Source organism: Passer domesticus, chromosome 7 (assembly GCF_036417665.1).
Source record: "Passer domesticus isolate bPasDom1 chromosome 7, bPasDom1.hap1, whole genome shotgun sequence".
NCBI lineage: Eukaryota > Metazoa > Chordata > Aves > Passeriformes > Passeridae > Passer > Passer domesticus.
In genome coordinates this window covers 45860045-45873107 of record NC_087480.1, presented here as the reverse complement: position 1 = coordinate 45873107, position 13063 = coordinate 45860045, and the positions used below count along the sequence as shown (strand labels likewise).

Below are 13063 nucleotides of genomic sequence, written 5' to 3'. Positions count from 1 at the left end.
TAAAAAGCAGCAGTTTTATTTATGCCTGTGATTCCATCCTCCTGGACAACACAGTCCATAGTTTACTGACCAGTCAGCAAACTGCTCATCAGCAAAGAATCTGCCTGACATACTTCAAGGCCTTCTCAAGAACCAGGGCAAAAAAGAGGCAAACAACTTGGGAAATTGTAAGAGACAAGACCTCACCTCCATAGCAGCCTAGTTAACAGATCTGATGAAAGGAAACCAAATGGACTGGACTGAGAAGTACAAGACAGCCTGTAACACTTAAGATTAAGAAACTTTGAAGAGATCAACCAAGTTCTACTTGGGTGGTACCAAAAATTACGGAACTCAGAGATATTTCAGGTCTTGGATTAGGAATAAATTAATCCCAAGGGGTGGTTAAAATGAATAGTTACTTGTCTTTTTCATCAGCAACAAGTATATGATGTAATTAGGAGGACACATATTAAATACTTATTGATGGCCTCAGGTATTACTTGCAAGGTATCTCTCACCTAATAACAGAATACTTCCTTCCCACACTGACTGAACAATGGGAAGTGCCCTCAGCCTGCATCTAGCAATAGGAACTGGTGCACAAACCAAGCAGCAGCCCTGAGAAGAGACATAAAATGTGCACTGCCTTTCAAGGAAAATTGAATGGAGTGCCTATCTGAAAAGAAGAGGAAACCTCAGAAACAAGGAAATGGAAGTGTGATGTGTAAAGTTCTTTTACCTATCTGGTCATGGAAGGTTTGCAAGTACCTATCACCAGGCGAAGCACCAAGCCCAGAATGCTCATAAAGGTAGCCAGTCTACTTGGCCACGTGTAGGAGATGTTATGCCAGAGACTCTTCTGAGAAAGGAAAACAACGTAGGAATAAAAGAACAGAACATTAAATAGACTGCAAAGTAATAAAGCTGGCAAGAAAAAAGATTGGCCAGAAAAGAAGCTGAAAATACTGACTTTGAAGATGAAGTCCTGCTGAAGAGTACTTTATGACAAACTCAAACAATGAATGAGTAGATAATATCACAGGAATGTGAAAGCATCCTCCTTTTCTTTTTGCACTGTGCTGCAGCATATTTTAATTTACTTTGAGTTATTTTTCCACTTTGAGGAACTCCACAGGATTGCTTTAGCAGGTAGACAGAGAAGAAAAGATTAAAAGATACCCTGCAAAACTTCAAACAAAATAGCCTGAACTGTGATGCCTGTTTCTGGACTGAAATTTTCTGGTACTGTGGCAGGACATCTCAAAAAGGACTGTATTTTTAAAGAATATTAATCAAAAGTTCTCATAATAATACCCTAATCCAATTTTAAAACTGGAAGGGCAGGAGAGAGGGATGATAAAAAGGGAAATGAAATTGAAGACTGCATCAGTCAAGGTGTTTTTGCTTTACAATGCTGGCAAGACAGTATTAATATCACACACTAAGGTTTCACTTGCAAGACCATGAAAACAGAAATAATTAAGACAAGCAACACAAACAGTACGTGACAAGAAGGGCTATTAGGATGACTTAGCTATTTTGGCAGCAGAAACAGCTGACTTAGCAGTGCAAATAAGTTGGATCACTTCTGCTCTGAAAGGAATTACAAGTTCCAAAAAGGAGTTCTCTATGGGGTTGGGAAAAAAAAAAGGACAGGAATACTATAACCTATCAATGTGTAAACCTACACTGAAATTTGAACAAAGGTTCTCATCCACCATTAAGAATAAAACACCCCAGTTTTTCAAAAGAAGGAGGATTGGAGTGTCAGGTCTTATAGAAGTGGTAACTGCCAGTTCCTTATTTCCTGTCTGCTATGAAACAAAGCATCAAAAATTATGTATGTTGAGAGAATGCCAGAAATAATGAACCTTAAAAATGAATACCGTACATTCCACACACGCATTCCAGCAGCTGTCGATGCTTTTTATCAACAGTGTAACTGACAGGAAAAAGGATACTTTATTTAAATAGCAGATTTTAAATGTCTTAAAAATTGAATGAATTTTTCTTTTTATTAAAGTAAGTATGACCTCTGCCTAGATAGCTCAATGAATGGATGACAACCTCTGCAAGATACTGTGATACAGCAGTATGAAAATTAATATTACTGGAAGCAATCCCAAAGAGTACCTGAGAAGCCTCAGTGTGATAGTATGGTATGTCCTGCACTGATGGCTCTCATGACTAAGGACAGCCTTCAGGCTGCTCCAATTATGCTTCTTACATAGGTAAGGATTTACATTTTTAAATATTGACTCAGAGAAACAAAGGATGGCTTAAGTCATATATTCACTCCCATGGCCTTAGATTTTTTGCTGGTACTTTGGGTTCTTGGACTCTGCATAGGAGAAACAAACCTGTTTATTATACCTTAGAAACATCAAATACAATCCTTTTGCTAAATCATCTATTGATGTATTTTAAATGCTCTCCAGCACTGAAAGGTCAACAATCAGCTCTATTTCTTAGTTTTCAAAGATTCTTCCTAGAATCTTAAATTATTTGATAATCCCTTAATCTGTTTCTGTGGATGGCTGGCTAGATTATTTTTCATAACTTTGATAACCAAGCTTAATAAGAAAGGATTTTTAAGTTCATAAAATCCATGGCTACACAAGTTCAAGGACACTTGAACATATATTCTGTGTTGAGCTCCTAATAGCCCATTAGGAACAGAAATTAAGGAGTCTCTGCTAACTCCATCTGTTATTACAAAGCCTCTAAAGTTATTTAGGATAGTTTCATGGTCTAGTTTAAATTACCCAGTGTTCCCTTGACACACCTACACTGTGTCCAACTTGCTCACAACACATTGCATATGCAGGAGTTTGAGTTGCTCACACAGGATAGTGTGAACCTGCTCACGGGGAATCTTAGGCTGCTTTAATCGTACTGGTCACACAAGAAAAAAACAGTGGCTTCAAGATTTTAGGTGGCTCAAGTAAAGCAACCACACTCCTTGAAAATATAAATGCTTCAAATCTCACAAGCAGTCTGAAGTTACCAAAAGAGTCTCCAAAGCCACAAGAGGCTGTTTTGAACCAAATATCAGTGATGATCATGGGAGTGCTTAGAATTCACACACAGAAGTATGATGATTTGTGATTTCATATTAGAGAAAGAGAAATAATTTCAGACTAAATTAGATGAGGCAATTGTTGGCTAGCCACTTTGCTTTGCACTGCTCTATTCATTTAAGCATTCAAATCAGCCTAGCAATACTCAGTGAAACACATGTAATGCTTTACATTTCACTGCGCTAAATGGAAGTAAACAATGCAGGCAGGAAGCCAGCTGTAAATGAAAGAAGCACTGTACAAGGGTCAAGAGCACAAATCTGATTAGATCCAGCCCAGAGCCAGCCCTGAGCACTGCTGCTGAACGAGTGACGTCCCACAGACATGTCCCCATTACACAGGGCATGACCTGTGGTCTGAGTGCCTATGGCTACAAAATGGCAGCTCTGGGGTTGTAGTAAAATACAATAGGAATAAAATTTGAAAGAAAAAACCCAAAGAAAAGAAAGTAACTTAAATCCTCAGTTGAAACATTTTTCATTTAATGCATAAGAGTTTTTGCTATAATCAGTTGTTCTTTTTAATGTAAGAAAAAGTCAGGAAATGGGGGAAAACGGATAAATAATTTGTCCATGCAAACATCTTCACAATGCCCACTCCCATTTAGTCTTAGCAGTAAGTCCTTAGCAGATATAGCACATTGTCTCTAACAAAGCTCTGGGGGCAGGTGCCTCCATATACAGGTAGTGCTCAACTTTACAACTGAACACTTATTAAAGTGTAGAGTAAGTGCAAGGAAGGGGATGACAACACTGTCAGAAGGCTTACTTTTATCTCCTCCTAACTCAAACGTCTACAGACACATAAAGTCCCATCTCCCAGCTCATGTCCTACCATTCCTGTCTCAATTCTTAACAGAACTGACTCTTTCATGTTCTCTGAGATAACCTCACTTCCTGCATGCTGCTGCTGGTGCAGCTTCTGATCATAAATCAACAGATAGAGCTGCAGCTGTAATTACCCTTGTTTGCATTGCAAGGTGTGGTGTGGGAGAGGTCAGCTTAATTTCTTCCTCCTTTCTGGTTCCGTGAGGCAGTCTCAGAAATACGCTGCAGTTGTACGGGAATAGTGAGAAAACAGAATTTGCATCTATTTATTTTACACTGCTGCTTGAATAAATCTGTTTGAAAATCTGCGTCTCATAAAAACCCAGGTCTGCAGGTACAAGAAATAAATGCCCAACCTGCTTATGAGCTTCCTACTAGGCCTTAATTTGCACTTTAAGACATCCAAATGCCTTTGAGATTTATATGTTTTAGTTATAAAAGATCAAATTTTTTCAGAGTCACCTGGCAGTAGATCTGGCTTTCCTACTAGACACCTCCCTATGATGAATCCATCCACCAGCAGGTTTAATTGAGTTTACCAAAAACTAGCATAAGTATTCTTGAGCTCCACCTACTGTCTGCCAACCCACGTACAAACATGAAATAATTTTGTAATGTCCCACCTATTTTTCCTTCAATTTGTTCCTTGCGCTGGCGAAAAAAAATATGAAAAGGCATGAATTTCCTTTTCTTTCAGAAGTAGTTCACAGTTTATGGGTAATACCTTCTTCTCTTTCCTGCTGACTTAGCTGTCATTAGTCTAACTAGCTTTGCTGGCCAGCATACCAGAGTTGTCTTGCATATAAAAATAAGGCATTAAGACAATTGTTAACTTTAGACTTCTGTATTTGAAAGTCTCCCCAGTCCTGTCAGAGTAAAGTGCTTATTGTGTGAGATTTAAACCAATTCTAAATATAAAGGAAAGATGAAAAAAAAGTGTTACTTCTCCAGGGTAAGCAGACACCTTTAAACTATCAGCTAATTATCTAAAACTCCTGAATAGCCTAAAACACTTCTCTTTTATACAGAGGATGTATATTTTGGATGTGCAGCACTCAAAAAGAAAACTTACAAGTAACTTGGGCTCTGTCAGAGCTTGGCTTTTCAAAAGTCCTTCAATGTTTTACTAACAAAAGGATTTGAGGATATGGAGACAAATGACCTCTAGGTATTCTAGACAAGCAACATAACATTATTCTCCATTATTTGTGCAGATGCTTATTTTCTACAAATATTCAACATACAAAAGTGTCAGGCCAACCTGTTCCTTTGACAGCACACAGCATAGATGACATCCCAACTGAAATGCCCCAATGCTCCTCCTGCTGCCCTCTCTGCAGGCTAAATTGTATCTCAGTGTGTATCCAAAAGGAGGCAAGACAGACACACACAACGGACCAGTCTTATTCTAGTTACTATCTGCAAACACAGCTCTGAGCAATGAGGAGCTTTACCCCTCTAGGCTTTATCAGTAAGAGGACACAAACTGCTTAATGAAAAAAAAAATCATCATCATTTGCCTCCACATATTATATACTCACTCCCCCTTGCGGCTCATGAGCTTACAGACTGTGAAAGATGAACAGTGAACGTTGCATGGAGTTAAATATAAACATTTTCATGTCCCTGAGAGCTTTTGCTATTAGTCCATCTTCAAAAGGATGAAAACTATAAACCAGCCCCCTTTTTTTCCTCTTTCTTTGAAAAGTAAATGCACATCACCATGTACCCACATTTGCTTTCACTGACATGGACATTTTGACTTCGGTACATTATCAAAAGGCCAGGTTGGATGGGGCCCTGGGAAATCCGGTCTAATGAAAGGTGCCCCTGCACAAGGCAGGAGATTGAAACTGTATATTCTGAGGTCCCTGCTAACCTAAACCATTCTGTGATAACTCTCAGCATTTGAGAGCCACTGGGATTAATATTTTGGAGAAAATAGGTAATTAGTTTAAATAGAAATTTCACAAGATCACTAGAGATAAAATAGGACATGTTTTGTGTATCCCAGGACTTCTATCCCATATTTCAGATTCAGACCTTTCCAGCTTATGTTTCTCATCTGTAAATAAGACCTGATAGCAGCCACTGATCCTCTAACAAAGGTATTGAAAAGTTCAATTAAGTAGCTACTGTCACCAGTGTTACTATTGGTACCAAGGAAATTAGAGCAAAATAATTTTATAGTTTTCAACTGAAATATCAGTGCATGTAGTGGTTTTTGAGGACTCCAGATGGGACATCACTTGAGAGTTAATGAGTAATAACAGAAGAAGTAGAATAGAGACATTAACTGGGTCAAATCCATGACAGGATAACATGTAAGATTAACCATTAACATGCACAGAGATGATTATTTCTGCTTTAAGAATTTTCAGCATTTTATATTTACCAAAGCACCCTCAGCATTACAGAAGATGCTCCCATAAGCAAAATACAATAAATTCCATTTCAGCATCAGGAGACAGGAATGTACTGCTAAAAGACTTCATAATGAAGGCCAGGATAATTAGGAAGCTGCTATCCGTTTGACTCAATTAATAGAAGGATTATCATTCACAAAGAAAAAAATATTCCTTCTCACAGTACACTAACTTCCCTCACCCCTGATTCACAAAACCCCAAAACCTCAACCGAGAGGACCCACAAACCCCACCAACCACAGAAAAACCCAGATCTTAGTGCTAACCAGGCCATTCGGGAACTGGGGGCTGGGAAAGAGCAAACAGCTCCTAACAGGAACAGGCTAACTTGGGGTTCACTGCTCTAGGGAAACATGAACTAGGACAGTAGACTGAAAGTGCATTGTCTTGCAGAGCTGTAGAATCGTATTTCCTGCATAATTTACTGCAAGCACCAGCTTACATTTTATTCATCACATTGCAGCCAACACATTACAGAACTGCTGACTCAACCTTATTTTCAGAGACCAGCTTGTTGGTCAAAATTCAACATGAGAAAATCCGAAACTTAGGTGTTATATTACACCACTAATCACAAATAACTGCATTGTATCAAATAAGATAAGTTTTCTTCAACTGCAAATGAACACGGCAAGATTCCCACCATGATTTCAGGGTAATTAAATACTTGAGAGCTGCTGAATTTCAACAATACATATAAACTTCTTAAGTACTTCTAAAATTTTTTTCCTGGGCTGATGAAAGCTTTTAGGAACAATTATTATACATTAAGAAACAGCTGCCCCTTTTAAGTAGAGGAAGGGCAGACACAGTAAAAAACAAGCCTAGTGTAAGGCTGAAAAAAAATATTTCTACTACCTGAAATTTTACTATCACCAGAACAGGACTAAAAGTAAAAGACAAGATGCTTTGTCCAACTTATTGCAACAGCACAAACTTATCCCACTAGAAAATTAAATATAGTTTATGCATACAAGACAGAGGAACAAAACCAACCAAAAAAACCCCAAACCCAAACCTCTACATGCAAAATATCAAAATATTCAGGAATTTTTTTCCACAATAACAATTAAAAGACCATTAGACTAATCTAGTTTGAGAGGTAGAGCAGATTATTTTGGGATCATAAGAAATCTTTTGATGGAACTTTTGGACAAATCAGAACATCTAGTCTGACAATCTCAGGGACATGCTGACAAAAAAAAAAAAAAAAATCTCTCAAGTTCCCTCAAGGACCTACTTCTATAACTTAATGACAGGGAGGTGGGGAAAAATACACATCCACCCTGCCCGAGTTCTGAGCCTCTTGAGAAAAAGCAACCAACTTCCAACAGTCAGACTCCTACAAGAGTTACAAAGAAATTATGAAATGTGATTTGAATAACCATGATTCGATTAAAAATATCCAGTCAAGTGTTTCTTTTCCAGCAGAGGGCAGTGCACAACCAGCAACCACCCTTCGAGAAGCAAACCGAAGGTTTCATTGAGACCAAAAATTAAGTCTGAAAATTTAAGATTCGATTGGCTCTAACAACCTTTTATGCCTGAATCACACAGCTTACATACAAGAGGCAACTGCTGTGGAACGTTGTTTGTGAAGCTTCAGTTCCTGCTATGCAGAGAAACATAAAAAAAGAGGAAATGTCTCTGTCTGAAGCCTCACTGACATCACTGATGATCTTTGAGTCTGATGACAAATCCATAGTGACAGAGATGTGTAAAGTCCAAGTTGGCCACATGGGCATACTGTTTCTCTCCTCAAAAACACATTCCATCTGATAACTGCACCTTCTGTGATACTGCTGTCTTTGCTGCAGCTGCAAAATGTGTGGAAAAGAAGTCCTTAAACCACCCTACAGACTCAGAAAGAGCCTCCAGATCATGTGGTGCCTTAGTGCAGGCATTCCTCCCAGCTCTGCTACTGAACGCTGTCAGCCAACGCAGAAACCCAACAAACTTTCTGCTCACAAGCCCCAGCTCGCATCTCAACAGGCAAGTCTCTGCAGGATGTGATACACAGCAGAGCAGCAACACACTGGATTTGGCAAGTTTTCCAGTGAGGTGGGGATTTCTCTGATATATTTCCATGTCTAAAAAAAGGCTGCTTGTAAGGAAATTTCACTGTCATAAGGCAAAGTTATTTTCTAAACTGTGGCTACTTGTCATACTGACACAGATTTTTTTCCTAAACTTTCCCAAACTTATACACACACATAAAAACTTTACTTTTGATCACACTCTTAGTATCTTCAGCCAGTAGAATTGTGAGAGTCAAACACCCATGTTTATATTGGATTGGCATACACAATATTATGGATTTGTGCAATTAACTATACAAACTGTATCAATGAATCTCATAACTTGATCTAAGCTCCCTGAAGTTGAATTAAATCCACAAAATATTGTCCTGTCTTGCAAAGCTATAGATAATGATAACACACTGGAATGTCATCAGAATTTTATTTTCAGTTGCACTAACCAAATCCGTGGTGAATAACAATAATTTCTGTCACAGTTTACTTTCTAACAAAATCAAGGAAGAGCAAAAATAGGGAAAAATATTAACACTGTGGGGCTGAGCCAAACACGAACCCTTCAACAGAACTTCACAAGAAACTCTTTTTCTGCAGCTGGAACTTCCTTAAACCAGCAACAGTTTTTTCCAGTCTGAATCTAAATATAAACTTCTCTCATGACCATGCTGAGGAGATAGTCATACATTTTGCAATTTTTCCACTAATGGAATAAAATAAGTCCAAAGCTTCAGGCCATACCAATATTTATTAACTCTCTGCTGCTATGTATTTCTGTAATTATTAAGCATTATTTCCAGAGGAAGTGCTTGAAAGGTTTCCCTGACAGGCAGAGAGAAATCTCTTTTTTCTTTGCACCCTGATATAGCTTCAATGATTACAGCACAGATTTCTATAAAAAGATCCTAAAGTATTTATAGTGAATAGAAACGGGACACAAAGCTATCTTTAGTTCACATGAATTTGATCAAAATGACTGACAAAAAGTTCTCTGACATACTTTAATCTGCCAGCACTTGATTCTTTCTCCCTTGCTGCAGGAATTTGCTCTGTGGATCGGCAGACTCAGGGTGTGGGAAGAACCTGCAGAGGCTACCAATGGATCTATTATTTGGTTCATAAAACTTGTAAAAATCTCACAGAATGTACAACGTGCTATTGTGTCCCTGAATCTCTTTCATGAATTGGGTAGCAGCCTGACTCAAAGCAGTCTGGCCTGTTTTCACTTCTACCATAAAAGGTTTTTTTTGAAAGAGCCATTTAACTGTGACCATGGTTTCAGCAGCACTGTGAATACAAAGGAAGAGCTGAAGCCATATGGACACTTCAGTATATTCAGACTCCAGCAAATCACTACATTTTTCATCCCCCCCTTAGAACTTGCTTTTGCATAATTAGCTCTCTTTATATACTGAATGAACTAATACATCAATATTCAAGATGTAGTAAACTGCAACTTGTGAGCAATGTAATTCAAAGAATTAGAAATCACATCTCATTGATAGAGAACATTCTCTTAAAAAAATTTATAATGAGTATTTTCTGTCTTGTATCTTGAGCAGAATAAAACCTATTTATTTTGCCTTTCCTCTGTTCAGAGTATTTCTGAATACAACAATTTATTTATGCTACTTTCAGTCACCAGATTTCAGCAAAGAAAGGTTTGTTAAAAAGCGAAGTGCTACACTCAGCTCGGAAGTTTACCATCAGTCTGCCTGCAGCCACTATAGCCACAAGAGACATGATGATGTTCTTCTCACTGTGAACCAGCGCACAACCAAAACCAGCACACTGACCCGTGCCCTGGTCTTTTTGCAAAACTGCTTTTTAAATCTAGCTGGCTTAAAACTAGCTGTTTGTCTTGCAGAAGAGTAGGTATGACTGTGCAGTTGGATAAAGTGGATCAGTTATGAGAATGGCACTTGGATTACCAATATAGCCACCTCCAATTAGTGTGTCAGGGAGCAACAGGACTGGGCTGCTCCCTAGGGGAGCACCAAGAGCACAGGGTGGGCAATGTGCTCACAGCAGGGTGCAGCTCCACAGCACCCAGACCCAACCAAGGTCCTATCACATTCCAGAGAGCCTCGGGCAAGAGAGGTACCAGGCCAGGTATAAAGTCTGTCCTGGGTTCCCACACAGCACTTGCAAACAGGCCTGGGGCAGAAACAGCCTCTGAAGGACTGCGGCAGGCTCTGAAGGCCCAGCCTGGTGCAGCCTTCACTGCAGTGGCTCTGGGTGCAGGTCCCAAGTGAGGCTGGCCAGGACACCAGAGAACAATCAGTGCCCTCAGGGCCCTGACACAGTACTATTTGCTTGGGACTGTAACTCTTGGGTAGAAGTGCCAGCAGCCAAACTATCATAACACAACTTAAATTCGTGCCACGTATTACTTTCAAGATAATGTAATTCTTTCAAGGCAAATTAATCCAAAATCTCTCTTCTCTTTCCAGCCAGAATAGCAACATGAGAGAAACAAGAATCAGTATCAAGACTTCACAATTACCATGTACAATTAGTTCCAGTGTGACTTTTTTTTGTATGAGAGACATCACACATGCTTCATTCAGTAAATCAACACTTCTCTGTTGAGAGATAACACTAAATATATTTTCTTGTGCACTAGGAATTATAAATGTGCTACTAAGAACTTTCATATCCTGAAACAGCAAAATATGACTCCCAAAAGTGCTCTTCTTTTCTCCCTCTTCTCTTACTATCGCTTTTTCATTTTAAGGTAATTTTTTACCACTTAAGCAACATCTGTCAAAGCCTACCTGCTAGCTCAAACTACGTATGTACAGACCACATACCAAAGAGACTTGTGCAAATGGCAATGGCCATATAAACATGCTGCAGAAATCTATTTTTTCAACTTGAGAAGGTTAGTGTTTGGCAGTTTATACCTGCCACCATAATGTATTTGAGGATCTGGAAAATTTATCAACATTAATATAACAGTTACCATATGGTAAGTTACAGAAAACAATGAACACATACTTGCTAAAACTGCAGCCAGCAAAGGGAGTCCAAGATCCTGTTGGTATAAATTCACCCACAACTTTTACAGTTAAGGTTAACTGATAACAAAGAAGTTAGAGGTAACTGATGAGAGACCTCCTTTATTTATCATTGACTGATTTGTGTGTAAGAACACATTTTTAGAAGCAGTTTTATTAGCAACCCAGACTTTTACAGACAAAAAAATGGTTTTGGGATTTATATTTCTAAGAAAGATAGTTCTGCATATTTTTCAAAGTTTTAGTTTGAGATTTCTTGTCTAGAATTCCTGTTATAAAACCACTGAATTAGGATCCAAACTCAAAGTTCACCAGAAGTAGGGATATAGACAGGAAAAAGTGAAAAAGGAAGGGGAAGAGAAGGGATTGGTAACCCTTGTGTTCTCCCTCTTAAGTCTCTTTTCCCCAGGCTTTCCTCCTCAACATCAAAGTTTTAATAATTAAGCTTAGCACCACTGCTGTTGACAAGAATCCAAGACAAGCTTCTACCAGGAAAGTTGAAAAGACCAGAAACCACATTTATAATACAGAACTTGCTGAAACAAGACAAGACACATATTGATGAACTGGCACATGATACCTCTGCCTTCTACTCAGTCACATTATTAAAACTGTAACAGCATACTCAGTACAGCACAGTGAGAGACAGTAAATTAAATACAGCAATTAACATGTCCACTACTTCGTTGCCTCTGGCATCCCCTCTTCCACAGTGCTCTTGAGAAGGCTTTTGACCTTCTCTTCCCTACCATATCCCAACTTCAGGCTGGGATAGAGGCCAGGGACCTCCCAGGGACCTCTGAACTACCTGTCAGAGCAGAAATCCAGCAGCTGTTCTGACAGTCTCCTGTGGCAGCCACTTCTTGGACCAGAAGTCAATTTTTACCTGTAATTTTAGTAAGTATAGTGCTAAAACTGTAAACCTAAAATTGACATTTTTATTATATTTTCAGATGTGTTTCTTTACTTCCCCTGAAATCCATAAGCAAAAAAATACTTCTTTTAATCTGCTAACCAAAAAAAGAATTCAGGCAGTCACCTGTCAAGAAGCCCCATGTAAAAATGCAACCTACACCCAAAGTACAATGCTCACAAGTATTTCACTGAAGTTGTAAGAAAACAGTCTGACATTCATATTTCACTTCACTGTACCAAAAGACAGACAGCTGCACTATTTACCTACAAACAACTGCAAATGCTCTATCAATGCTGGGTATAGATCAAATAAAGTGTTTTGAGGGTAAGAAACAGTACCTTACCTTAACATATGCCAATGCAGGATCCAGAATATTCTGATCTCTGTATGGAAATGGTACCAGGAGAGAAGGACAGACAGAAAAACAAACAAAAAAAAAAAGGTAAGTCCAAATATAACCTCATATTGAAGAGATGCATTAATATGAGCAATATGCTACTAGATGACATTAAAATCCTTGTTGAAACTTGTGTGTTAAAGCTTGATAGCCTATGCTATCTCATCTTTAACAAATATATAAATCACTGGTTTCTTCTAGAAGGACATGTAGTGAAACCAGTAGTACTTAATTTGAGAAATAAAGTTAATTATGCCATTTTAAGGAAATAAAAAAATCTTGACATTTCAACAGATGGCTGGAATACTTACCACCTAAAATATCTGAAATAAATTTAAAACAGAGCTCTACCAATGGCTTTTGCATTTATTTCTTTGCTTTT

The 13063-nt window shown here is 38.5% G+C and overlaps 1 protein-coding gene across 10 annotated transcripts in view; it reads right to left on the bottom strand.

Annotated features, from left to right (window-relative positions):
- BCAR3 (BCAR3 adaptor protein, NSP family member) overlaps window positions 1–13063 on the bottom strand; it is a 94531-nt gene that overhangs the window by 25984 nt on the left and 55484 nt on the right. For all 10 annotated transcript variants that reach the window (XM_064428231.1, XM_064428230.1, XM_064428233.1 and 7 more), the window contains one exon: window positions 12628–12667. In XM_064428231.1, coding sequence (XP_064284301.1) covers window positions 12628–12667 — 40 coding nt within the window. The remainder of the gene's footprint in view (window positions 1–12627; window positions 12668–13063) is intronic.